The sequence below is a fragment of the Carassius gibelio genome, chromosome B19, assembly GCF_023724105.1.
Source record: "Carassius gibelio isolate Cgi1373 ecotype wild population from Czech Republic chromosome B19, carGib1.2-hapl.c, whole genome shotgun sequence".
NCBI classification, from domain to species: domain Eukaryota; kingdom Metazoa; phylum Chordata; class Actinopteri; order Cypriniformes; family Cyprinidae; genus Carassius; species Carassius gibelio.
In genome coordinates this window covers 29,671,601-29,695,699 of record NC_068414.1, presented here as the reverse complement: position 1 = coordinate 29,695,699, position 24,099 = coordinate 29,671,601, and the positions used below count along the sequence as shown (strand labels likewise).

General features: G+C 36.5%; 2 protein-coding genes across 3 annotated transcripts; one reads left to right on the top strand and one right to left on the bottom strand.

Moving 5' to 3' along the window:
* The first annotated feature begins 491 nt into the window (after positions 1-491).
* On the top strand, positions 492-16,660 carry LOC127978910 (thyroid hormone receptor-associated protein 3). Of its 2 annotated transcripts, none has more exons than XM_052583887.1 (11): positions 492-596; positions 5,235-5,373; positions 6,078-6,851; positions 7,310-7,870; positions 7,968-8,143; positions 8,348-8,459; positions 8,579-8,654; positions 9,736-9,887; positions 13,184-13,478; positions 15,063-15,197; positions 15,390-16,660. In XM_052583887.1, exons 2-11 carry the CDS (start codon positions 5,252-5,254, stop codon positions 15,615-15,617), a joined length of 2,631 nt encoding a protein of 876 aa, XP_052439847.1. In that variant the 5' UTR covers positions 492-596; positions 5,235-5,251; the 3' UTR covers positions 15,618-16,660. The 2 variants fall into 2 exon arrangements, with proteins under 2 accessions (XP_052439847.1, XP_052439846.1); XM_052583886.1 differs by lacking the exon at positions 492-596 and adding an exon at positions 2,405-2,669.
* Positions 16,661-17,432: 772 nt separating this feature from the next.
* eva1bb (eva-1 homolog Bb (C. elegans)) lies at positions 17,433-22,633 on the bottom strand. Its single transcript, XM_052583606.1, has 3 exons — positions 22,397-22,633; positions 18,715-18,842; positions 17,433-18,180 (listed from the first exon to the last, which is right to left on the bottom strand). The coding sequence occupies exons 2-3, from the start codon at positions 18,779-18,781 to the stop codon at positions 17,753-17,755; spliced, it is 495 nt and encodes a 164-aa protein (XP_052439566.1). The 5' UTR covers positions 18,782-18,842; positions 22,397-22,633; the 3' UTR covers positions 17,433-17,752.
* Positions 22,634-24,099: the final 1,466 nt, after the last annotated feature.

Below are 24,099 nucleotides of genomic sequence, written 5' to 3'. Positions count from 1 at the left end.
CTGGATACATTTTAATAGTTTATTTAACAATACTGTTCTACATAGGGAACACATTTATGCTAATTCCTCTGACTGTGAGGTACATGGTTAAATAAGAGCCTGGTGACAGTGATATGTTTATAGTAATATTTTTCTACTTATAGACAAACCAATTATAAATACTTTACATGGTTGCTGTATTAGAATTATGTCAAAGTCAATGGCAAAGTATATTTATATATAGCACAATTTATACAGCAACAGCTGACAGATGTGCTTTACAATGCATATACAATATTTTGCATTACAAAATAGACAGAAGACATGCATAAAATGTTAGCAATATTTTACAACGTGTAGTGAACATTAAAAGCCATTAAAAATAAATTAGTTTTCAGTAAAGAATGGTAAGGGATCGAGCAGATCTGAAGTTATCTGAAGTTGTCTTCATAGAGCCAGCTAAATGCATCTGCAGATAAGCTGAAAGTATCATTCATTTAGCCAAGACGTGACTTACTGTAGCATTACTCAAATACAGGAAGTTCTTTTGTTTGTTTCTGACAGGCTAAGTTTACTTTTGCTTTCTCTTGTATTCTCTCTACTACTAAACGCCAGAGGTAAGGCTTCTCTGTTTTTATCATTCTCCTGTGAGTGTTTCAGAATTGGGTTTGGAGTAATTTAATGTGATCAGTTTTGAGGTGAAACTACTTTTGCACACGTGTGGCATCACTATAGCTGTAAAGGCCTAGAAATGGACAAAGTTAGCACCCTGCTGTACTCAAACCTTCAGTGTTAAACATGCCATTTTCATCGGTATTGAGCCCAAATGCATGCAAAACAAAAACCAGAAAAGAGAATGTGGCTTTAAGATATGTACAGCTGCAAAGTGTGGTTAGAAAGAAACAGCCCACCCTTGGTTTTAGGATGGAGGAATAGTAACGGAAAACCACAAGAAGAAGAAAAAAGAACATTCCACTGAAAGTGTGTTATTCTATTGAAATTTGCCCATGGACTCAAAATTTGGTTGTGGTCCTCATATAAATATTTACTAGTGGTTTTCAAATGGAAAAGCTACTTTTCTTTCGATCTTTCATTCATTGTTTTGCATGTGTTCATGTATGAGCATCCAGGCAGATGAGATGCAAAACAGGTTTTAATCTATTTGAATTCACACCAAAAATAAAGACTTTATTGGACATGAATTAAGCTAATATTAAACTGTCTCAATGTAGGTACCCCCTAGATCAGTTTGGGAATGTAAACAGTTTGTCAATGTGACAGACAAGATTGCAAGAGCTGTGCTGTTCAGCGTTCTTTCTTTCCGTTTGAAGTGTGGCATTTAGAATATGATGCTGATAATATTACAGAACTTTTAAATATTTGTATGATTAAGTTAGTTTTGATGCTTTTGTGCTCACACACACAAACACACACACACACACACACACACACATATAATAATATAATATGATTGATGATTTATTTATTTCTATGTACACATTGCAGATCTGAACCAGAAACTTTCTCTGGCCTTGTTGCAGATGACTATTTTTGCGACAGCAGCTGCCAGCAGTCATAATACCACCCAGACAAGAATGTTTATCTCTACATTTTTTATAGGATTACCTTATTGGAAGTCATTGTCAGTGGCATATAATGTAAGAGCATGTGCCTCAAGACTATAGTAAGAGTAAAATTAGATGTGTTTCTCAATTATTACTTATTTCTTCACAAATGTGAGAAAGTGAGATTAGCACAGAACAACAACTACTTCCTGGAACAACACTCAGGAAACACACGTTTCAGAGTAAGACCCACAATTCATAAAACATTGATGTGGTGTGATCACATATATTTGCTAAAAAAAAAAAAAAAAGCTATATTAATAACGCTTAAAAAGGCATTAGGTCCTGACTTACAGAAATACTCATCTGTAACAACAGTATTTTTTGCAGACATCTGAGAGAGATTGGCTCATGCAGTGTTTCCTCTCTCTGTGAAACAGTGCCTGGTGTTTAGCACATTTCTCTGAACTGGTCTTGTGGCCTGTGATTACAGCTGTCACTACTAGAAGCTTTCAGCAGGTGTTTGAAATGGAGGCCCTGTGTCTGTTTTACCATGTGCTGATGCTGTAGCAGAGCTCAGAGAAATAAAAATGGCCATATATTAATTATATTAACATGCAGCTGTTCTTTTAATTAAGAAAAATAGACAGAGAAAATAGTATGCAAATGTAAAAACTCTAAAGGGACTCTGGAATGGGAAAACAGTTTACGTATAAGGCCTATAAAAACCGTCAAATGTCAATTTTGAAGTCAACTCTCATAGTTTTTTATTTATTTATATTCAAGAAAATAAAAAGAGAACACTGAGGTGGACTAGCAGAAAGGGGCGTGTCTAACCGTCTCCGTCTGTGCGCGCGCGCGCGCGTGTGTTGATCAGGAAGCTCTGGGTCTCTGAGCAGCTTCGAAGCGTCTTGCGTTTCCTCAGGAGACCAAATGGCCACTTCTCAATTTCATCACTTAGAAACCATATTTAACTGAACTCATATATGCGAAAGAGATCAGTATAGTTAAAATCAGACGTATATTGAACAGAATTTGGGGTAAAATACAGGTTATTCTTCCGTCGCGTGCGCACAGTGCTTCGGCCAGTGAGCTCGCTTTAATCACATCAGCATAGCCCCTCAGGTGAGTTTTTACACATTTTAACACTATAACGCTATTTTCTGTTGATATTTATCTTAAAAATACTGTTTCGTGTTATTTTGGTGCCAATTATTCTGCCTTTGTGCGTTTTAAGTCGTTTGAAAGTGGCTAATGGGGCTAGTGTTAGCATGGCTAACCGCAGCGATCGAATAGTATTTTTGATAACATTCTGTATTTTGGTAGCATAACAGGACAACTTAATGTGTCATTTGGTTGCTTTACTTGTAAATCCCGAGATAATTGTTCAGCTAGTTTTGTATATGTTTTTTTTTTCTGAACACGTTGATGTTGATAAATATTATTTGTTATCATTAAATATCCTTAATTGTCATTTAAAAACAATCCTGAATGACTATCACCGTAGATGATCGTATTAAATCGAAGTTATAATTGTAATGTGACTGTATTTTGCTGAACTGGTTTTTTATTTCCACCCTTAACGTGAAAGAAGTGAAAACGAAAGTGTTTTTGAATGCGTCTCATAAAATGGCTGGTTGTTGGCTTTTGCATTGAAGAATAGTACTGTTTTCATAATATCTCAATCTATTCAGCTGCCTATCTAGACAGCAAAACAATGCCTAGTCAGCAGTTTGAGCCTGTAGGCAGGTCTGTTGCCTAACTAGACATCATTTTTAGGGGTCACAGTGTCTCTAAATTCAGTAAATTGGCTGTTGAACTATCCATCCACTACCTTTGGAGTCTAAATTGCTGTCTGGTTAGAGAACTTACAAGGTTTTAAGACACAGCCAGTGAGAGTCATCTGTCCTGATGATTTGATTAATGCAAATGTTTTTTCCATAGTATTTCTTGAATAGATTAGAAACTAGCTGCACTCGTTGGACTGGACTGTCTCTTACCCCAAAGGACATGGTGAAAATTGCTTTCCAGTGTTTCCTGTTCCTGATTTGACTGTCAAATCCATAGACTTTATGTATACAAGTCTTTCATGCTACATGGCACACCCTGATGTCTATCCAGAATAATGCTGCACATCGATTAACCTAGGCATCTCATGTTACTAGATAAATGCATCAGTCTGAAAAAGCAGCACTTTGAGATTTTTAACCTCTCATAAAGTTATTATTAACCAGCAGGTGTAAGCCATTGTGAGCTATATATTCTTTTGATCAGAAATGAAAACAAGATTCTGTAGTATATATTTCAAATATAGTGGCTAAATGTGTCATGCTTCTATTGCAAGTGACTAGTGCAAAATATTGTAAGGGAGTGTGTTTGTTTTTGCATGTTTAAGAATTTTAAACCATTTCACCTTCTGCTTTCTGGCTCAGCGGGTCAGTTTGGTTCTCGTTTTTTGTGGTTATCTGGTGCATACTTTTAGAGTTGTTTTCTGTTAATGTTTGATTTATCCAGTCCACACGGTCCACAGAATTCATCCAAAGTGGGTCAAGGTAAAAAAAAAAAAAGACCTTACCGTAAATTTTTATCAGGTAGGAAAGCAAGTATGTTTGAGGACAAATAATATATTGGAATTGCATCAGTTACCGTTAATAGGAATTAGTTCAGGTGACCATGATCAAAACTGCTGAAGATTACTGGAGGGATAACAGCAATCATTGTGAACTTTGCTTATAAATGGTAGATACCTTTAAAAAAGTATATTAAGCTACAAAACAAATACGTAAACAAACAAAAATAGAATAATTGAGTGTCGTTACTGTCCAATTTTCTTTTTACAGATTCTCATAAAAATAAATATTAACATAAAGATTTTATAAATATGGCCAGTTTCTCTTTTTAAAATTTTCATTTTATAATATTTATTTTTTAAGAAATGATTTATTTTGGGGGGAAGTTGTTATACACAGTGTGAGCGATAGAAATAAGTTTTAGTCCAGTGTGATAACAGTAACTAGCATTTACAGGAAAAAGAAAATCATCTCCTGGTCAAAATCACTGAAACACAAAGATTATAGCCCTAATAAATATAATGGCATGCATAAAAACAGTTTTATACAATTATTTCATTGTTGAATTAATCACTTAGTAAAAAAAAAAAAAAAAAAAAAGTTTAGTTCTGCATATCAGTTGTTGGTCACTTAAAGGGTTGGTTCACACCCAAAAATGAGTATTTTATAATCATTCACCCTCACCCTCATGTTGTTCCAACCATGCATTAATTTTTCTTCTGTTGAACACAAAATAAGACATTTTGAAAATAAAATTGGTAACCAAACAGTTGCTGGTCTCCATTGACTTTCATAGTAATTATTTTTAAACCATGCCATGGAAGTCAAGATATATTTTGTTGTTCAACAGATGAAAAAAATTAATGCAAGTTTGGAGGGTGAGTAAATGATGACAAAAATAAGTAGTATTGGTAAATCTCTGTTTTGCATATGACAAGCAGGTAAATCACATTGTTTAGCTGGCCTGATTGTTTTTCTTTTATTTTTGGTCTGGTTTAATGCCATAAAGGTTTAATTGTGTTTTATTTTTAGGGGACTTTTTTCCACATTTTTTTACACTATTGTATAAGTGTTACAGCTTTGTGTTTATGTGATATATTTTTTTTTTTTTTTTTTTCAGATACTGTGAATATAAAGATGTCTAAGCCCCCGAATTCTGCTTCTCGGTCCCGGTCCAGATCCAGGTCTAGATCGAGGTCCTACACACGATCTCAGTCAAGGAGTCGCTCTCGCTCAAGGTCCAGAAAGCGTCGCTACAGGTAAACGCACATACGGCAGATGCTTTATTGTACCCTTGAACCAGAGTGAATGAATATTCAGATAGCATTAAAATAAGATACCATAGTTTCCTGAAGGTTGCTCCTCCTCTAAGCCTTTCTCTTTTTTTTCTAACACACCACCCCCTTTTTTTTTTTTCTTTTTTTTTACGTCCTGTGTGCGTTAGGCTAAGGCTTACGGTTTCCTTTTGTTTGTCGTGACTACCTCTTTCCGCTACATGTGGCTTAGCATGTCGATATGCATGTCAGTAAATGTTATTCTTTAACTGTTTTCCAATGAAAAAGCACAAACGGTAAGACATTTTCTTCTTAGCAAATGTGTGGTTTAGTCTAGTAAATTTGGACCACCTGTAGTTAAGCTCTAAACGTCTAACTTTATGCATTGCCAGATTTAGATAATGAATTTAAGTTGCAGTTTATGTAATTTCGGAAGATCATGATGAAGGCATACATTTAGGCAGCATAATCTTTTAGTCTGTGGTAAAGCGCTTGTCAGAGTAACATCCATTGCAAAAATTTACAGGAAGTAATTTAACACTTTGTCAAGGAAAGAAGTTGCTCTTTACAAAAACAATGCCATTTGTGTGAATATTGATTCTGTAGCGCCATCAAGTGTTCATGAATCATAACTGCATTCTTTCTCTCTTTTTCTCTCTCTCTGATTTTCCATCCTTCGTGTCCTTTAGCTCTAGATCAAGATCCCGTTCACACAGCAGGGAGAGGAACTATCCTTCCAGAGATTTCCAGAGCAATCGTGGGTATAACCGTGGTTTTCGTGGCTACCGGAGACCCTTTCAGTACCGGGGCAGAGGGCGTGGCTACTTCCCACGAGGTAACTACCATAGAGGTGGAAGCAACTATGGTTACCGTTCCAACAACTGGCACGGCCATAGAGACCACCACCACCACCACCAGCAGCAGCAGCAGCAGTACGACCACTCGTACAGCCCTAGGAGGGGGCGCTCGCGTTCCCACACGCCACGGAAAAGATCAGCAAGCCGAAGCCACTCACGCCATTCCGATAAATCATCCTCTGTGCATTCCAGACGTTCCAGCTCTTCCTCCCGTTCCTCATCCCCACGTCGACGCAACTCTACCATTGGACGACTCCATTCTAAAGATCGCAAAGAAAGGGGTTCACCAAGTGAAAGCAAGGGAACCAGCAAGGAATCATCCAAGCCTACAGGAAGCACCCCAGAGGAACCCAGTAGCAAGTGGGAAGGCTTACCTAACTACGATGCCAGCCCCAAACGCAAGGCTGCCTCTTCTGGTGGTCTGTCGGAGATCACAGTGTCTATCTCCGGAGGATCTGGCAATGGTGGTCCTCTGTGGCGAAGCATTGGCTCTGCTGGTAAAAGTCCACCGGCAAAGACGTCAAGCTCAACTGGCTTCGGGGGCTTCTCAAAGGAAGACTTGAAGACTGAAGACAAATCAGCCTCCATTTCAACCGCTTTCAAAAAGTATGTTTTTGCTTTTTTGGTTTTGGATGTTTTCCCTCTTTCTTTTGTCCTCCAGGCAGTTTTTAATCAATCATCATTCTCTCAAATGTGTTTAGTCCTTGTACAGCAACAAAGATCCTTGGAAGAATAGAGCTTATAATGGAAACCAATTTCAAAACTCAAATGTCACAAATGGGCATTTACCTGTGCTATGAGGTTGTTTGCAATCCCATAATTTAGGAGATAAAGTATTAATGATGTAAGTATGGAAAAGAAACCCCATCCTGGTTAGTCGTGTCTGCATTGCTGAAAAGTTGAGCCATAAGTTTCCGCATTTATTAACTGTTTTTTCTGTTGTAAGTATCCTTTCTTATCTTGATGTTAAAGGTTATGCTGGTTTGAAAATGTAAAACATTTACTAAAACAGTTAGATTTTTGATGGAAAAAAAAACTGATTAATTTGTGATCATTCACTTTAGGTTTTTGGCAGAAAAGAAAAAGCCCTTATCAGACAGGGATAATGGCAGGGGTGAGACTTTAAGCTTGGGCGACGCGGACAGTGAGAAGAGCGGCAGCAAGATGAGAGCGATTTTCGATGCGTCTGAATCTGGTTTTGATGGTTCAAAGACTGACAAAGGACTTCCATTTCTGGATGCAGAAGAAGAGGAGTATCGCCAGGAAATGAAAGACAGGAAGACTGAGGAAGAATCCAAGTATAAAGACAAACCTCTTGTCACAATGCGGGACTTAACCGAAGAACGTTTTGGGAAATGGGATGAAGATGTTGAGGAGGAACTGGACGAGGAACTTTATCGCAGTCGGAAGCTTTTGTCTAGAAAAGAAGAGAAGGCCTCCAAGAAGAAGGAAAAGAAAAAGAGCAGGATCAGTCCATCCTCACCATCGCCATCCAGAGTATCAGAGAATAGAGGCAGGGCACTGTTTCCAGCTGGAAGAGAGGCCTCACCCCCAGCTAAATCCTCAGCGAAGAAAGACCCAAAGTTTAATTTCAGTATAAAGGCATTCACTGATGATGGAGAAAGGTATGAATGTGAAGTCATGTTTACTGTTTTTAAAAAAAAAAAAAAATTATATATGACATTTGGGTATGCGTTTATGACTCTCACTGCTTTTCCTCAGCTCATCAGGTGCATTAGCTAAAGAAAGACGTTTGTCGCGGGATCTTGTGCACCCTGGTAAAAAAGATCATGATGAGTTTCACTCGATCTTCCAGCATATTCAGTCTGCTCAGCTTCGCAGAAGCCCATCAGAGCTATTTGCGCAGCATATAGTCACCATAGTACATCATATTAAAGGTAATTCCAGACTAAGCTGGTGGTTGTGTATTCTTTCATTTTAATTTTGCACTTTATGCTTTGAGGTGCTTCAGGGTGCAAACCTAGGACCTTTCTCTTTTTTTTTTTTTTTTGTGAAATTCAAAAAAATTGGCTTCATATGTGTGAACATTTTAAAATGGTGGCATGCATTAAATTACTTTTATTCCTACCTTATGAATGTAGCTCAACATTTCCAATCATCTGGGTTGAGTCTGAGTGAGCGATTTGGAATATACCAAAGAAAAGCTGCAGAGATGGAAATGATGAAGCCAAAGAAGAGTCCTGAGATCCACAGGTAGGTGTCATTGTTTTCTGCTCCGCATTCTACTCATGTATCACTTAACGCTTTGTGGATTATGATTTAGATGTCTTGTTCCTCTCTTTAAAATATATTTTTTGCGTGTTTTTCCACAGGCGAATCGATGTGTCTCCCAGTGCTTTTAAGAAGCACTCTCACCTGTTTGAGGATTTCGAAGAGAGCGGCTACAAGGTGACAGAGCGTTTTCAAATCTGAAATTCCTGCCCAAATGTGTACCAGCTGAAACAGCAGAAATGTGCTATGAGGTGTATAATGCTAATGCACAAGAACCCCAATCTCAGTCTTGTATTACTGAGCGTTACGCTCTCACCCTCCAGCATTTGTCGTATGATTAATCGTGGGTACATACTTACCCAAACAAAATGGCTAATGAAAAGGAAGTGACAATTGATCCTGTGTCCAAGCCTTTCACTGGACCGCTAACCAATGCAATAGTAAGTATATCTCCTCAAAAATGTGTCTATAAAACAAAAAAGTGAGGCTCAGTACTAATCAGCATTGGGGAAAGCATGGAGCATGCTGCTTTCCCATGAGATCTGTGCTTTATTTTTTTGTCCTGAAGTTTCACGTGTTTATAGACGTCTGTCACGTTTTCAGTGGGTGTCCAGTGTATCATGTTCCATCATATTACTTTCTAAATTTGCACACACATTTCATTGGTTTCATTGAAACTTGGACAACATCAGCCAAGACTGTGCAGTCATAGAGGGTGACTAAATAAAATGAGGATTGAATTTGGGTTATACCTAAAGATGGCCAACAAATAGTTTTTCAGCTGGAATTTGACTTGCATTTCCATAAGTATTGTATCTGTGTGATAGATATTCTCAACCTCTTCTTGTGCCTAGGTTAACCCTTAATTTATCATATTCATACTAAATTAATGTTAAAGGGTTAGTTCACACAAAAATGAAATCTGTTCTTTTTTTTTTTTTTGCAAATGACAGATGTTTATAAGACATCTCCCACATGCTGCTTTTGCGCAACGAAAGTAGTCCAATTAAAGTAGTCAACCTTCATGTTCATTGTTCGGAAAACATCAACTTAAAAAAAAAAAATTGAGTTATTTGGGTTTGTAACAACCGCATGGAGAGTAAATGAGTTAAATTTCATTTTTGGATGAACTTTCCTTTCAAGCTTTGTTTATTTGAAATCACATGCTAGTTCAAGATGGAATTCTTATGTTTAGTTGTTTACACTAATGATTCAAGAAAATATGTTCATTATTTTGGATATTATTGTGTCTTTACAGGATCATGGTAAAAGGCATGAGGGTGATTCATTGGACCTTCGCTTGGCAATTGAGCGGCGTAAAAAGCGAGAGGGGGGAAAGAGTTCAGCTGGCTCACGCACACCCAGCCATGACCTCTCCCCTGAGAGATCCTCCAAACACAAGAAATCAAAGTATGTTCGACTCTGTGATTCTTAATAATGTTTGAATAGTAATTCTTTTTGAGCCTGGGTCTTGTGCTCATTTTCATTTTGTACTGTAATGATTTGATGATTGAATGTTGATTTAACTTACCGTATTTTCCGCACTATAAGGCGCACCGGATTATAAGGCACACCTTCAATGAATTGCCTATTTTAGTACTGATTTCATATATAGGGCGCACCTGATTATAAGGGGCAGAGAAGATACTGCAGTCAAGCATTTGACTGGGTTTGCTAAAGGGAATGTCATCCTTATGACAGAGCGCCTTGATCCATATATAAGGTGTTCCGGATTATAAGGCGCACTGGATTATAAGGTCGTTTTTTGAGAAAATGAATGGCTTTTAAGTGCGCCTTATAGTGCGGAAAATACGGTAACAATTTTCTTTTAAAGTGGAACACTTTATTCATAAAACACTCTTTTTAGTTGGTGTTTGGGAGGAAGCACTATTTATTTATTTATTTATTTACTTTATATTTTAAATGTCGTACAATTTAAATTCTTGTAATTTTATGATTCTATTGTTCTAATTCTAATTTAGCCAAATATACAGACTCTATTGACATTTTGTAGACAATTTCAGTTAGGGATGTTCATTTCGGTTATTTTTCCTAACCGTCAACCAACGCTTGTTAAACGATTATTAACCATTAACCGACAAGATTGTTTTAATTAGAATCAAATTAAATTAGAAAGGATCTGTGTCTGTGACCCGTTAAAAATACTAACATTTGTTTCCCTGGGATTAATTTTACATGTGCAAAAAGCGATTCACGTGGTCATATCACATCAAGCACCTGCAGCGCTTCTGCAAGCGGTGAAAAACGTAATAAAGCTAGGTGTTATATGTATATAAAACAAATAAATAGGCCTATACAAGAAATATATTTCTGCTTAATAAATTAAGAAAATTAATGAAAAACGCAGTTTCGGTTAATTTTTGTGCTGCATGAAAGGAAACTGATGGCAGAAAACGGCATCCTAATTTTCTTTTGGCTTATTTTACGCACAAAGATTTGTTTTTATTGTAAATGTACACAAATACAGGCAAACTATTTATAATTCTGATTATTTTTATGTCTAAAAAGAGTAGTTGCTTCCAGAAAAAGTGATTGCGCTGTATGCGTGCACACAGTTAAGCTTTGCTACCTTGACAATGTAGTCTGTTCATTATCATAATAAAATTCAGTCACTCAAACATATGGGGGGAAAAATACACTGCTCAGTTTAAATATGTGGTAAAATCATTGCCGTTAAGTGTTACCGCTGTAATGTTATGCAAAACATTGGAACGAGTGAAGTACAATTATAAATAATAATTTGGCATTCAAATACATTGTGAATACGGAAACATTTTAATTTGTGTTGAATGAGAGAGCTAATGCTGGTTTCAGTTTTGTTTTAGCCTAAATTAATTCGAATGAAATGATTTGTTGTGGAGTGAGGGGAACTAAAATAGCCTAACTGTGTTTACAGTTTATTAGAATGTTTAACATTTTGCGTCGGCATTAGACCTATTTCTGAGTAAAATAATAAAATGTGATTATTGAGTGACATAATTTAATGATTGCTTATCCTACGTGACTTATGGTTTTTATACACTCTTTTACACTATATGCCAGTGGTTCCCAACCTTTTTCAACTCGCGGCCCACACAACCAAACACATATGTTTGCGCGGCCCACTTCAAAAAAATTAACTGACCCCGCTATTGTTGGGTTAATAACTTAGTACTCAGAAGCTAGATTTTAAACTATATTTATTGAATAAACTAGGGCTGTGCGATATGGACAAAAAAAAAAAAAAAAAAAAACTATCGCGATTTTTTTGATCAATTTTGCAATTGTGCTTTTACAGTCATAAATGCATTCAGGATTAATTTGAAACATATTTCCAAAAGAAAACCAATCAGAGCTTTATCAAAAAGTTGTAAAGTCTCTACAACAGACATAAGTCAAAATTATCACTATAGTGAAGATGTAAAAAAATGTATAGACTTGTGGCAAAAAAATAAAATAAAAAAAAAATCCTGTATACAGGGACTTTTTTTTTCTTTTTTGCCATGCATTGTTCATAGAGCTCATTAATTGTAGCGGTGCCTCAGGTGTTTGCAGTGTGTATACAGTATGTGTATGCGGTCAGCAGTGAGAGCGCATAAATATAACGCGAAAGCACATTAAAATAATGCACGAGTGCGAATCTCTCTGTTCGCAGCAGATTTCCTTTGCTCTGTCACAAAACCGGTCGTGCTTGCTCAGATACACGCTGCTTTGCGAGGAGAGTGTGTGCACACTTAAAACGTGTCTCCTCTCACTTAAACTGCATCCTGTTCACTAACAAATTCACTCTATGCTCATGTGTTAGACATGAATTATTTTCGCACGTTTTTATTTCTAGCCTTTTACCGCAGTGAGAATGCTCTGATCCGTCAACATTGGCTCAGAAAAAAAGGCTCATCACAGACAGTGTGTGAACCTGGAGTTAGGCATATGCGCACGCTCAAATCGTGATTTTAGGACGTTTTCTTTTAATCGCACAGCCCTAGAATGGACTGGAAATGAACAGAAAATAATTGGCGGCCCACCTGCAATACCACCGCGGCCCACTAGGGGGCCGCGGACCACAGGTTGAAAACCACTGCTATATGCGTAGCATATTTTAAACTTGCAGCAAACCTTTTAAAATATTTTGATACATTTCTGAAAATAAATAAATTACCTTTTTAAACCATTTAACTGATTGTATTAATCGATCAAAATTCTTAACGGTCAGCTAACAGTTAACCGGTTAAAATTAACATCCCTAATTTCAGTGTTATGTGTGCAATTCATTTATATAAACTTTGTACAAATGCAGGTCGTTTTTCTTCATTTGAATCTTATTAAATTTCCATGTTGCCATTTTGGCATACTGAATTATTTGTAGCTTTATCACATTTATTTGCATACATTTTTTTTTTGTGCAAATATAGTGTTACATTGTGTGTTTATTCTCATACAGTTCCCACAGATGGAAAAGTGGCTCTGATGGAGGATTTAATTCACACAAAATCCCAGCCTAACACCTTAACCTAACTTTACCACTTATTTTTCCTTTAAGAAATGCAAATCTAGTTATTTATCTTCATATTTAAGAAGGAGTATTATCACAATTCTTGTAATGACAAATAGAAGAAGGTATTAATTTCAAAACAGGCATTAACTGCAGACCCATTATTTTCCAGTCACCGATCAGAGGACTTTTAACTTTCTCATTTATTCTAAAGGAAAAGCAAAAAGAAGCGCGAACGCTCTCCCTCCTCCTCTTCCTCCTCCTCCTCTCCCTCCCCTCGTCAGTACAGAATGAGAGAGTACCCTCCGGAGGAGCACATGGAGGGAGGAGGGGGTTTTAACAAGGCCCGACTGGGGTCAAGGGAGTATCCGGGACCCATGGATCGCGGCCCCCGGGACTATGAGGGCCACATGGACAGGGGTTATGAGAGGGGCAGGGGAGGATATGACCGAGGAGGATACGACCGAGGAGGATATGACCGAGGTCATGGGGGTTACGATCGGGGGTTTGTAAGTATCTTGCAGTTCTCTATGACATTGATTGAACTTGTTGATCATTGATAAGTTACAGATGGAATTTGTTTCTTTGAGAGACCTCAGTTGATTCTGAAGCTGCCCAGACAACTTTTCAGTGTAGGATAATTTATTTTAGCTCAGTAATGTACTAAATTCCAGAGTATGTTAGCGGATGTCAGAGTATGTTAGCGGAGTGGAGGGGCAACAGTTTGCCCTCCGTGCTCCAAGCATTCAATAATCACCCGCTCTACACTCCTCGCTCCACTTTATAGAAACCTGCTCCACGGCTAAATTATTTTACCATGCTTGAAAAATCAAAGTTCTGTTCAGAAATAATATTAAACAAAAAAATTGCATGATGCTAGAAGAATAGTTTTAACATGGTTTAATATAATCTATATTAAATGCCTATTTGTGTAACTTCTCTCTATAATATGGCGGAGCTTAGGGTAGTTACTTCAGAAACAAAGATATGCTGTAACTTTCATATTTTTCTTCATTCCTGAATGTATGCTCACGATTTATACGTTATGTGTGAGCTTGTGTGCTCTGTCCGTGTGCAGCACATTAGTTTGAGCACTCGTCCATCGCCATTTTAACCTTTGTATACGATCCACATATGTCGAGATAACTAATTGGGTTTAATGTGCGAGTTGGCATAATTTGTGCTTGTGATTGAGTGTTAGTGGAGCGTTCTTGGAGCGAGTGAAAACCTAGCTCCAGGCAGAATCATGCTGCACCGCTCCTCGCTCCGCTTCCACTCCGTTCCGCTCATATACTCTGCTAAATGCTAAGCTAAAATTTATAAACGTACAAAGAAATCTAGGTATGCAGATCATCGGGGTTTAGGGCCCTATGAAATCCATTTCTTTTCCCACAATTTTAATGGTTTAAGTTTTAATCAAAAAGCATGTTTTATCAATTTAATTCATAAAACATTTGATTTATTTAAATTATTTAAAAAAAATAATAATTCTAGCAATAATAATAATGTTTTTTTTTTCCAGAATTTTTTTATTCTTCTTGATTTGATTCATGATTTAATACAAATGTATAAAAATGGTGAAAATTAAATAAATGCAAACAACTTTTAAATGTAATCAAATGAAAATTTGGTTTACTCTTCAGGTGTGCTGTGTAAATTACAACAGCTGTGTTATTTACTTGAAGTGTGTTCTACTGTTCAATAGTTATTTTTATTTTTTAAGTTTAAAATTTTATTTTTGGGATTTGACTTGAGTTTCTGTGGATTTCTAAATATAAATTTAAATGTAAAAAAATTTTTTTAGCTTAAATGGTGAAATGCTGTTAAAGTGAACCATCAGAGCAGTTCTGAAGTTGAAGTTCATGTTTTCATTGGAGGGATGGGTTATTAGTAAAATTTCCTAAATTCCGTGATATTCCAAATTATACAGTAAATTCTATTTTTATAACTGGTTTCCACAATTCCGTCTTTGTTAGAGTTTTTATATTTGTGTCTCAATGTGTTCCAATGATCCTGAATTTGTTCCTCTATGTGTCTCTGTATCTTCTCAATTCTCACTTGATCTGCTCTTCTCTTGTATTTGTTATTTGCAGCTGAGAATGAGAGGAAGAGGATGGAACCGGGGAAACTACCCAGGCAACAACAACCCCCCTCCCAATTTGGGTGGCCCTTCACGACCCCCAGATGAGGACCCTGAATACACCCCCAAGAGTCGGAAATACTTCCAGGTGTGCTAACATTGATCTCATATACACGCGCCCCCCCATAAACATCACATTAAAAACAAAAACTGGTGGTGGGTTGCTTGGCATGTCACTCAGACAGTCTCTTCCTGTATAAGTGAGCAATTTTGGGACAGTATAAGCTGAATGGTGGCCAGTTGGAGAGTTTCAATTTACGTCTCTCTCATCTAACTGCAGCACGATGACCGGGACAAGGAAGGGGAGATGAAGTGGGTGGACACTCGGGGGCGCGGCAGAGGAAATTACCCACGTGGCAGGGGCACCTTCCTGGTTCGCAAGAGCAACGGCAGCCCCAAGTGGACCCACGACATGTTCCAGGGTGCTGAAGAGGGAGAAATTAGAGAGGGAGGCACAGAGCAAAAAGATGACGACAAGTCTGAGGAAAACGCTGCTTCCAAGCCATAGACTGATTCGTATCCGTTTGTGTCTGTTCTTCTCTACGGTCTCTAAATGGGTGAGAGCCCTCATGAGAAATGCAACTTTGTGTGTTCAGATGTTGGACTGCAGAACCCCAATTAGTAGAGTCATGTCATTTATAGCAACAAACTATCTACTATTATTTTTTATTTGATTTTTCTCTCATTTGTTTTTGGGGTTGTGTGGGGTGATTAAAAAAACAAATTCAACCATCTGGTGGCTAAAATTTAATTGATTTGAAAAGTGCAATAAATCTGTGCACTTGTGCCTTAGATTTAACTAGTTTTATGATTCTTTAAAAATATATATATTTTTTTTTCCCCAAGTAGATTTCCCCTTTTTGTTTAAATTGCATGTAAATTATTTCATACATGCTGCAATCTTTTATATTTCTTTTTTTTTGGTGCACGGTTTAGTCTCATTGGCGCATATCCTTTGTGGACCAATACACTGTGTACTGGGCCGATTTTCTCCAGAAAATAATCTGTTTAAAATGTCCAGATTCACTCTTCCTAACCAATTTGTTCTCGGCTATATTTAACATCCAATTTAGTCAATTTTCTTCCCTTAAATTATGCCACTGATGACTAAAATTGTCCACTTTTGCGAAATGTAATTTAAAAAGTATTTTTTTCTGTTTTGAACAACAACAAAAAAAATTGTCAAGTTTTAGATGGTCATTCATCAGATTTTAAAGTGTAGATATTAATAGAACATGCAAGACGAAGCTTATAATGCATTTATTGCATTATTGTGTTAAACTATCAAACAAATTGTAAAATAGTTCATGCTGCATGTTTAGATCATGTGGTTTTTGTCCATTGATCTCTGTACGCTGTACTATTCACTTGTGCTAGAAGGATATAACTGGGAGACTTGGCTGCTTTCTTTTCAGCGTAGAAATTCCTGCTTTGTGATGACAGACAGTACTGTAATGCTGTAACTCAACATTCTTTTAACATTTATAATCTGTTAACTGTGCTTTCAGTCTCCATGATAAATTTGAAATAAAACCCGTCCTCTGTTTGGTACATGTCTTTTCGTTTTTGTTTTGAGTTGCATTGGCCTTACAAGACACATCCGTGGGAACAGCTGCTCTCAACAGCTGGAGCCTTTTAGAGATTTTATGAAGAGGTAGTACTAGTTACGCAATGTGATATGAGCTGTTTCATGATTAAATTCACAGTTTTTATATATATATTTGTCGAACTGTACTGCAGGACTGTTTTGTGCTTTATACATTTTAAGTTTCAGTGTGTACAAACAGCTCCAACCTGCTGAAACCTGTAAGTAGTACTTCAAGTAAATTGTCATTTTTAATAGTAAAGGGTTAAAGCCATAAAATTGTTTAAAAAAAGAGCGTTTTTGAAGCTCAAAGTTGGTGAGCCGGCCGTTGCCATCTTGGCAGTATGTCACTCCCGGAGAATCGAAAATGGGCAAAAAGGCGGGAGCTGGTTGCTGAAGCCACACCCACCTAGCTCAACAGCAGTGTCTGCTGCGGCCATCCACCTGTCACTCAAGTGGCCACGCCCTTAATTATACAGAACTTTAAGGCATTCATTTAATTTAAAAGGATGGGTTAAAATTCATCCCCCTCACAGTTGTCATAAAGAAAAAATTAGCGATATAGACCAAAATCTTTTTTTTAACCAGGTTGTACATGTTTTTTTTTGTGATGTAAAGCTGGCCATTTTAACATTGGGAGTCTATGGGATTAACTATAACTATTAATTAACTATTAATATACTTTAGTTATAGTTTAGTTTAGTTATGCTACTTTCTCATTTATAAAACGTGTCAGAATTAGGTAAAAATCTTTGGTTTTATTTAAAAATACATACAGTATATATACACAAACATTTAGTGCTAAAATGTATTCATATATACAAAATGCAAATGAAAATTTTTTAATTTCATTTAGAAAACAAGCAATGGCTTCAAAACAGAATTATGGGGATTAAATGCAGACCTACTCTTAAAAAAGTTCTTTTGGAAATACAAAACCTCCCTTTGGAAGCCATATTTTTAAGAGTGTACTCAATCCGTCCCATTTTAAGGGTACTTTACACCCAAATCCTGTGGCATTCAATATCTGTAGAAACAACTGCGTCCACTAAACACTACTAGAGATAGTGAACTCGTCCGAGTGTTCCTGTGCCGGTGACCAGTATATCTGGCTGTCCGTTCCTCCAGATCTCCCTGACGATCCGTTCTCTCTCCTCCAGTCTCCTGGCTCTCTCCAGCTCCTCCGCTGAAGCAAACACGTTCACACTCTTAATGGTTCCATTCATCTGGGCCTGATCACTCAATGGACTCCCAGTAACCACTGGGAATTCTAGGTCCTCGTCATCTCCTTCCTCACTTTGGTCCTCTTCCTTGTCTTCCTCGTCCTCCTCACTGGACTCTTTCAGTCGTCTCTTGTCTGGTGAGGATAGTGTTTTTATTTTTGAACGCGGTCGGCAGGTGATGCCCAGTATGAGGAGGACAATGACCAGCAGAAGACCTGAACACACCCCCAACAAGAAGTACAGCGCAAAGCTCTCCAAGTTCTCTGTGTTCAAAGAAAAGGAAAATTGTCAAGAACAAGTCACATTTCATCCTGGAATCAAAAATTGGATTCTAAATGATAAATCAATTGAAATTTGAATGTCCTATTTGAATTGGGATACTTGATATGCAATGCACTTGTGTGTTGTGTTGCATGCTGCACTTTTGGCAAAATCCAGGAATTCCATGCATACAGTATTCAAAACTTGCATCGTGTACAAATCAAAAGTTTGGATGCATATTAATTTATGTTTCTGATTATCTTGAAAACCTCTTGATCCAATCCTATGCTTAAGTATTACATTTCTATCATAACCTTTGAAACATCTTTAGGAACATTTAAGCCATTTCTCATGAAGTCAGACGTGTGAAGCCAAATCAAACAGAACACTTAAGTCCATGGAATGGGTTGTTATTTTCTTCTTGGGGTCAGGAGTGAGACGGGGCCCAAATCTATAGAAGTGTTTAGCCAGCTGCCTTTCACCGTTTGATATCTTACGCTGCACAGTAATGAGTGGTGAGTTTTGAAAGCTCTTACCTGTTATATGGGCATAAGTAGCCATGCTGTTACTCAGCAGCTCCATGTCTTTCCGTATGGGGTTCATATTGGCTTTATCTGGCTTTCCTTTCTCTTGCTTTCTTGTCTACTGTATTTCACCTTGACCCCTGTGGTAGAACAAAGTACATATAGTTCAGAAACAGCAGACATACGGTTAAGAAAACCCCCAAAACAAGCTTCTGGGTGATGTGGTTGGGAACCTTCCTGTCGCTCTTCAGTTGCTAGGGTGTTATTAGGGCTGCACAATTAATCGAATTTCTAATCGCGATGCCACAATTACATAATTGCTCAAAGTGGCAATTAATCTTTAAAAGTCCACTTATTCTGCATGCTTAAGATACGTTTTTTTTTTCTTTCTATGTGTTATTTTAAGGGTTTTCCATTGTTATAATTTTAGTATAACATTATAATACCTTTCATATTTGTTAGGGCTTTTGAAAAACCAACAGTGATGCTTGCTTCAGCATTGCAAGGACAGCTAAAACAACATGCCCTGCTATTCATAATTAGACAACTAGGCTCTAACTTATTTATTTTGGATCCTGAGGCTGAAATTGCACTTATTGTGCCATTAAGCAGCATTATATCAGTCTCTTTCCACACGGGCCATTTATAACCGCAGTTGTTATTGCATTGACCCAGGTCTCACTCTTTGCTCCCAGGCAGGCTTTCCCATTTTTCCCACAGGAACTGAGATTCTGTGAGGACGTTCACATGCTGCTCGGGGTCTGCGTGGGACTCTTCCCTGGGAAACTGGGAAGGATCCAGCTTGTGTCACTCTCTCCGAGATGGAAAAGAGGAGGGGGAGAATTAAAGCTGAACATCTGGATTTCCCAAGCCGGAGCCACAATCTCCTCCGGCCCAAGTGAGGAAACAATAAAAGCATCAGGCTATAAATGTGGTGACTTCCTGTGTGCGTCCACACCATAAAAGCAGCAGACGCTGAGACCATGCCGGGACCACGGAAGAGGTGCCATGTTATTGTCTTCCTGTTTGTTTCCTCTTGGGGCCTGTAATTACAGCAACGCCATCAAGGCTCAAAGTCTCAGCCGCCCCGATCCCTATCTGCCGCTCTTGGCAGGACTAGGGCACACATTTGAGTACACTAGAGTGAAGCACATTATGTTGACTGTACAAAGTGAAATCTCATTTGTTTTTGTTTTTTTTTTGTTTTTTTTTGCTTCAGAAATCAGAAAATTATGATCACATGTAATAACATTTTCTCAATTATTTATACAAAACCAAATTAGTTGTTATCAAATTATCGTCATATTTTTCAATCATATTTTTAATTATTAAAAAATATATATTATATAAGTGTTATTGAATATACTACTACTACTACTGATTATTATTATTAAATGTGATATATAGTATTATTTAATAATAATAATAGTGGAGGTGGTGAAGATGATGATAATTATATTACAATTATATAATAAAAAAATTGTTTATTAATATTATTTTAAAAATCACGATTAATCACATCCGAAATAAACGTTTTTGTTTAAATTATATAACACAATGCATTTATATAAGAAAAAAAATATTTTATATATTAAATAGTTATATATAATATGAAATATAGGAATATAAATATATAAATGTATATACATGAAAATATTTTCAAAATATATACTGTATATACACAATACACATGCATATATTATGTAAACAAAAACTTTTATTTTGGATGCGATTAATCTTTTGACAGCACTAATAATGCTAATAATGAATATTGTTAGTATTATTACTATGTATAATAATAATTTTTTAAACTTTGATGTTATAATAACGGTAACCATTATAATACTTAATTAAAAATATATACAAAATATAAAAATGATCATAAATATTAGTGAACAAATTAGTAATAATAGTAATAAAAAAATTATTTAATTATGCTTTATATAATCAGTCTAAACAAAGAGTATATTTTAAACAATAAAATGTTCATGATACTTGAAGTAATTAAATGTTTAAATTAAAAAAAATGCTTTTCCTGTGGCGTCTCAGATTTGTTATTCTCTGCAGTCCTGTAAAGCCCCTCAGTGTGGTTTAGCAAACACAATCTACATTCCCTCACATAAACAAAAGACAAACAGGAACTAGGATACCGGGAATATGAGATTACACTAGAAGCTTGTAAACATTGTCAAGTCCTGCTCCAAGTACCAATTAGCGTGGGACATATGCCACAAGTTCCAAAAATATTCCTGTTAGTGACAGAGCATACCAGACAGTGGCTAAATGACCTGCGTTCTGCCCCACAGCTGTGAGTCAACGACTGTTCGACACAGGACAAAACATCTCACAAACATACCATCAGACACCTGTCAGCGTCTTTCCCAGAAGAGCAAACCTGCAGAAGGGCATGTAGCAGCAGAACCTGCTGAACTCATGCTTTTTTTTTTTTTGCATATTCTCCCATCAGCAATCTTTAAAAGCACATTTCTTTCAAGAGGTATCACATAGCTTCATTATTAACAACATTAGCTTTCAGACCACAAAAAGGGTTTTTAATGCATGTTCTTAGTGATTTTGTTTATAGTCTGTTCCGTGAGGTTTAGGTATTCAGCCTTTTATAGAATGTAAGAAATTTGGTTTGCAAAGAGTCAGTGCTTTTTTATCTAAAGTATTTTCTTGATAAAATAATTAATTGCACATCACACAAATATACAGTTGCTAGAGAATTATGGGTGGATGCTAGGTTGTTTCTATGCAGTTGATATGGTGTTGTGGGTGGTTGCTAGGGCACTGCTATGCAGTTTCTAGGCTGTTGTAGATGGTTACTAATGTGTTTCTTCTATGCAGATGCAAATGAGTTGCTAGAATGTTATGGGTGGTTGCTAGGGCATTTTTAATGCAGTTGCTAGGGTCAAAAGAGTCCGGACTTATAATGTGGTGATATTCTGGTTTTAATATGGTTTCTATGGTGATATTCTGGTTTTAATATGGTTTATTTGATATTCTGGTTTTAAAATGGTTTGTATGGTGATATTCTGGTTTTTAATTGGTTTATATGGTGATATTCTGGTTTTTAAATGGTTTATATCGTGATAGTGTGGTTTTAATATGGTTTATTTGATATTCTGGTTTTAAAATGGTTTGTATGGTGATATTCAGGTTTTAATATGGTTTATATGGTGATATTCTGGTTTTAAAATGGTTTATTTGGTGATATTCTGGTTTTAAAATGGTTTATATGGTGATATTCTGGTTTTAAAATGGTTTATATCGTGATAGTGTGGTTTTAAAATGGTTTATATCGTGATAGTGTGGTTTTTAAATGGTTTGTATCGTGATAGTGTGGTTTTTAAATGGTTTGTATGGTGATATTCTGGTTTTTAAATGGTTTATATCGTGATAGTGTGGTTTTTAAATGGTTTGTATCGTGATAGTGTGGTTTTCTGGTTGATAAAACTAGTCACTCCTTCAGTGTAAATCTTTGGGATATTTCACCTGGTTATATTTTGTGGCAGAAAAAAAACTCCAGTTGCTTAAAACGAAACAGCAAGCTCTTTTAAACTAAACTAATACACCCATATAACATTTTTGATACATCCAATATCTGAACAATTTTCTGAAGTCAGAAAGATAGTCAGAAAGATAGTTTTGATGTTTTATTCCTTTAACAAAGATGAACTATTTGAAGTCCTACCTTTTCTAACGAACCATCATTTCTGTCCAGATTGTCCTGGTGGAGGAAAGAGTCCCGTATCCAGAGGCGCAGCAGCCTCACGCACAAAACACTGAGAGGTGCTTTAGCTCCAAACGCACGATCTTTCTCACTCTACTCACACTTATCTGTGCCTGACATCAGGAGAAGCAGCAGACGTCTGCACTCACACATACACAGCGGCTCTCTCACTGGGACCAGACCATAGAAAAGCAGTTTGGGCTGCGGGAGGTGTTTCCTGTCAGAGGGAAAATAGAGTCAGGGAGGGGCAAACGACAAGAGATGAGAATTTACACCCTCGGGATGGCAGTGCGATCCAGGCCACATTTCACGCCCGCTGGTCACCAGCTCAGTGTAAACCTCTTCTTTCAGGTCCACACATGTATATTTGAGTGTCTTGTGTGGGTTTGTAAACCACAGAAAAACATACACTGTGTTTTCTTTAAGCTTAGACAGACTACAGACGCTGTGCTAAATGTAGCAACTCAAATAGTTTGTAAGTATGGTCTAGTATTGTAGTTTATACACCATACAGTATAGCCACTATACATTGTAATGCCTAGGATCCAAAAATATGATATTCCCTATGCGAAAGACCCTTTGTAATATGAAGGCTATGCAATTAAAGACCCATTTATACTTTAAGAAAAGATAATTAAGAAAACATGAAAGAATTTGTATTTATGTTATGATGTACTAACTTATCTAAACATTTATCTGTTCTGTTAGATGTATAAACCTATAGAGAACTCAATTCAAATTTAGATATAATGCTTTTCACCACAAATATAGGTGCAAATCAGTTTTACAGAGAATACCGGCAGCTAAATGCAACAATGGTGAGGGAAAAACTCTAGAAAGATTCAATACAAAAGCAAAAAACGATTTATTGCATGGAAAATGTGTGTGTTTTTAAAAACATTCACAAAGGCTCTCAATTAAAAAACTAATATATGATGAAGTTTTTAGAAAGTAGTTAATTGACTTTTTTTTTTTATCTCATTTTCTAAGACACTCTAATAATAACCAAATTATTAAATGAATGTATTTTGCTTATAAAACAAAATATTAAACCTTACTTATTTTTAGTCATTTCAAAGGAAGCACAAACACAAAAACATTTATCATAATTTTCCCAATCACACACTAATGTTAAAAGTTTAAATAAAATAAATTACACTAATATTTTTAACACATGGATGCATTACATTGATCAGAAGTAAATGCGTATCATTCTGTTTCAAATAAATGCTGTTGTTTTGAACTTTCTATTCGTCAAAGACAGTTCAAATGAAAAAGATTAAAGGGAAGTTCACCCAAAAATGAAAATGTATGTTTATCTGCTTACCCCCAGGACAACCAATATATAGATGACTTTGTTTGTTGTATCAGTCTTATAATGTAAGTGGATGGGAATCACGGCTTTAAAAGTAAAAAAAACAACAACAAAAAACAAACACAAACAAAACCAAATGAAACCCTGACACTATCTACAATCTCAATTAGGAGTGTCAATGATCCACTTGAGAGATCATTTTGTGTCTTTACACATCAGTGTATCATCATGAGCCGCAGGGCTTAATTTGGTTTTGTTTGTGTATGTTTTTATTGTATGTTTTAGCCACGATTTCATCCACTTACATTATGTGACTGACAGACTGCAACGGTTTCAATTAAAAATCTTA

Bases quoted from the DNA above. Each gene is read 5' to 3' on its own strand.
- LOC127978910 (XM_052583887.1), top strand. From the start codon at position 5,252: ATGTCTAAGCCCCCGAATTCTGCTTCTCGGTCCCGGTCCAGATCCAGG. The intron at 7,871-7,967 runs GTATGAATGTGA...GCTTTTCCTCAG, and splicing joins TTCACTGATGATGGAGAAAG to CTCATCAGGTGCATTAGCTA. The intron at 9,888-13,183 runs GTATGTTCGACT...TTTATTCTAAAG, and splicing joins TCCAAACACAAGAAATCAAA to GAAAAGCAAAAAGAAGCGCG.
- eva1bb (XM_052583606.1), bottom strand. From the start codon at position 18,781: ATGAACCCCATACGGAAAGACATGGAGCTGCTGAGTAACAGCATGGCT. The intron at 18,181-18,714 runs GTAAGAGCTTTC...CTTTGAACACAG, and splicing joins TACTTATGCCCATATAACAG to AGAACTTGGAGAGCTTTGCG.